The 3791-nt window shown below is 34.3% G+C and overlaps 1 protein-coding gene across 1 annotated transcript; it reads left to right on the top strand.

Annotated features, from left to right (window-relative positions):
• Positions 1–1138: 1138 nt before the first annotated feature.
• On the top strand, positions 1139–2160 carry LOC109863396 (fatty acid synthase-like). The gene is made up of 2 exons (XM_020443655.1): positions 1139–1222; positions 1710–2160. Exons 1-2 carry the CDS (start codon positions 1150–1152, stop codon positions 2021–2023), a joined length of 387 nt encoding a protein of 128 aa, XP_020299244.1. The 5' UTR covers positions 1139–1149; the 3' UTR covers positions 2024–2160.
• The last annotated feature ends 1631 nt before the right edge of the window (positions 2161–3791 follow it).

Raw genomic sequence — 3791 nt, forward strand, 5'->3', positions numbered from 1 at the left:
TAGTTAACATACTTCGTGTGAACTGTCATGCTTAATTTACGTAAGAGTAGTCTGACCTTTGCTGCGTCGTCCAATGCTTGGGTATCAACGGAAAATAATCCTCGGTAACGTATATACCATGCATCAAAAGTCAAACCATTCTCCGGATCGTAAATGAATTCTGTGATTGAATTGGCTAACGCATCCATTTTAGTTTCCAGGCCTGTAGGTGCAGATGAAGGAGCCTTGAGAATCTTGGCGATGTGGCTTGCAAATTCCTGCTGCTGGGCATAAAACTGCTGCTGCATCAACTGCTGAAACTGCTGCAGTTGCTGCTGCATCAACGGCGTTAATATCTCACGAAGACCTTCCATAATCCTCGTCGCCAAAAACGGTTATGTTTATTCACTCACGAAATAAATTAAACTTCGTTCTTTTACAAAAACTTGAGTCGGTTTATTGAACGTGTGAATGGAAACAGGAATGGACTTGGAATGAAAAGAAGATACATAATTGAACAAGAGAATCGTTGAAAGAGAATAATTGAATGATTGTGTATATCGGTTGCTAAGATGACGTTCGATAGTAGTAATGATATCGATGTATCGATTACTACACTGTGATTGGTCACTTTCTTGCTTCTGACTTCTGATTTATTACTAATATCTCATTGTAGAAGGCTCTTTACATGTTTATGTTTTTTTCTGTAGTTTGGTATATTGAACCGATTCCGTGTGTTTCTTATGTTCATCATAGCTAGCGGGCATACTCTATCAGTATTAATTATTGCCGTATTAATAATTCTACGTAGAGAAAAGTAACTGCTATTTGACGCGTCTCACCATTACAACAGTTTTAATTGTCAATATTTTTTATACATAGTAATATTTATAAAAAATCTTTAGACTCTAAAACTTCTAAATTAGAAATATTTGTTTGAACGATTTGATACAAGCGTTTCTATACATTATTTAGTAAAGTTATTTTTAAAAACTAAAACTGAGGATTAATAGTCTACTTGAAATGTTTATTTAAGGACCTATATTTGATACATTAACGTTAACAACAAAAGAAGCAAATATGGACTGCAACAAACAATCTACTTCGTGTAATACAAACAACGAAATTGTTATCTCTGGTATTGCTGGACGTTTTCCTAATTCTGATAATATGAAACAACTTCAGGATAATCTTTTCAATGAAATCGATCTTGCTTCGAACGATCATCAAAGATGGAACACTGGTAAAATAGTTTTTGTTGAGTGTGGGTGTGTGTATGAGAAAGAGAAGAACTGAGTGATTGGCTAATTACTGCATAATTCCTTCACATTTCTATTCATTAGCATAAAACGTAAACTTTACACATTTCACGTTCCTATCGAGTAGCTGATCGATGGCGGCGTTTACTCTCGCTAACATAAAGTATTGAAAACCTCGTACGTTTATTGTAAGCAAATAAAACAATCTTAAATATAAACTTTTCTGAAAACTTAAAACAGTCCTAAATGTAAAATGCGATATGTAGCTGCATTTGGCATTAGAAATTGAAAACCGAAAACAAAACGACAAATAGAGCTACTCGATTAATTGCAGTTACACAAGTACACAAATTTCTGAGCTAAAAATGCACTTCGAATGTTTACAGTATATGAAAAGCGATTTATAAGATATTTGATCCGAAATTTTGCGCAAAGTAACTATATTGATGGAAACTATTTGAATTTTGGCAGCTGAGTTTGACATGCCCTCTAGACTCGGCAAGATCAATAACATAGAGAAGTTTGACGCACAATATTTCGACATTTCTATGATTGAAGCTCATGTATTAGATCCTATGGCTAGAATGTTACTGGAACACACTTATGAAGCAATTATTGATGCTGGACTTAATCCTGAAGAGTTACATGGAACAAACACTGGAATATTTGTAGGAGCTTGTTTTTCCTCGACGTTTAATGCATTTGTGTATAATAAACCTCAGGTACAAAACTTGTTTGATATGATATCTTACGATAAATATTATAGTACTTCGGTTTTTACTTAAAATGTTTTCAATAAAATCATAGAGAGAAACATTGATAACACATATTTCATTGTGTTTTTTTACGACACTTTCGTGAGTCATCACTTCCATTTTGATAGAATGTAGGAGCTATATTAAAACCTCAATTTTGATTTGAGTTTATGCTATATATATATCCAACTTTTTAATTCTGCCGTTAATCTACATCTACAATTTGTGAAAAAAGTNATTTTTGTTTCATATCTGTGTGCATATGTAATTATAATTCAGGCTCGGAATTGTTTACACAAAATTCCTGATAGGAATAGGCACTCTTGCTGCTTTTTCTGGTAAATATATAGAAAAGGTCACCCCCCTCCGATTTCTATGAGCTTGACATATGTTGTCAAGGACACCTTCCTGAGTAACAATCTGTAAATTTTAGCCGTCGCTCGTTGTTAATAAAAAAGTTATGAACAATTGAAGTTTGAAAACTAAGGCTATATTATGATGTACCTACATATAAATATATATATATTTACACATACATAAATATACATGTTTATATAATATGTATATATAAATGTATATGTAGCGTCACACCCCGTAGTCCCGTCAATTTTAAAATTGACTAGTCAATATCCGAAGCAAATGTTTTATATTAAACACGTAATCTCTGATTACGCGTTACGCGTTACGCAAAAAATAACAGTGCATGGGATCACATCCTAATTCTTTCATGATCTTTTTGTCGGTGTTGTAAACGTGTAGGCAGGGGTGCTGCGCCCCCTGCACCCCCCTAAAATCTAACCTAACCCTAACCTAACCTGTGTTACTACAATATCAATAGAAATGAGTGAAAATTTTGCGAGGGGGAGTGCAGAAAGAAAAGTTTAGATTAGGTTAGGGTTAGGTTAGATTTTAGGAGAAATGCAGGGGCGCGCAGCCCCCCTGCCTACACGTTTACAACACCGACAAAAAGATCATGAAAGAATTAGTCTTGTTTAATACTACTCTATGCTATTGAGTCTGATTGACACATTCTCGGGCTTTGACGCTAACATATACTAACATACATACATAATTACAAATTGTAAATGTTTCCAAATTTTCAGTTACTAGCAAAAATTGGCAAACTTAATTTTCAAACTTCAATTGTTCATAACTTTTTTATTAACAACGAGCGACGGCTAAAATTTACGGATTGTTACTCAGGAAGGTGTCCTTGACAACATATGTCAAGCTCATTGAAATCGGAGGGGGGTGACCTTTTCTATATATTTACCCCACTTACTAGCAATATCAAAAATTGGAACTGGCCCACTTGTCTCGCGGTCTGAGTGCAGGGGCTACAAACATGAGAGTCCCGAGTTCGAATCCGCTTATCACCTTAGGATGTTTTTTGGACCGTCCTTTTTAATCGAGTTAATCAAGTGATTGGCAAACTGAATCCGGCCTTCAAAACATTAAGTCGAGTGAAATCTCGAATTAATTTCTTTCCCACAAAGCCATCTCAAGAAAGGGTCCTAGAGCGTATTATATATTATATCGTGATTACTGTTACTGATAGTGACATCAATCATAAAACGTTGTTAAAGAAACAAGTACATATATAAAAAGAGGTTATAGTAGATTTACACGTATTAGACGATGTTTGTATAGTTTTGGCTTCTAAATCGTAGTCCAATAGTCTCATTACATTCTTGAATGTTATGTCTATCTCGGACACTAATTTGGTTTTTATGCATAACTCTTAAACTGTAAATGCCAATACAATAAAAGTGAAAGTGATTGTAACTTCAAAAATTGT

The sequence above is a fragment of the Pseudomyrmex gracilis genome, unplaced genomic scaffold (genome assembly GCF_002006095.1).
Source record: "Pseudomyrmex gracilis isolate BER0280 unplaced genomic scaffold, ASM200609v1 scaffold_4672, whole genome shotgun sequence".
Taxonomy (NCBI): Eukaryota; Metazoa; Arthropoda; class Insecta; order Hymenoptera; family Formicidae; genus Pseudomyrmex; species Pseudomyrmex gracilis.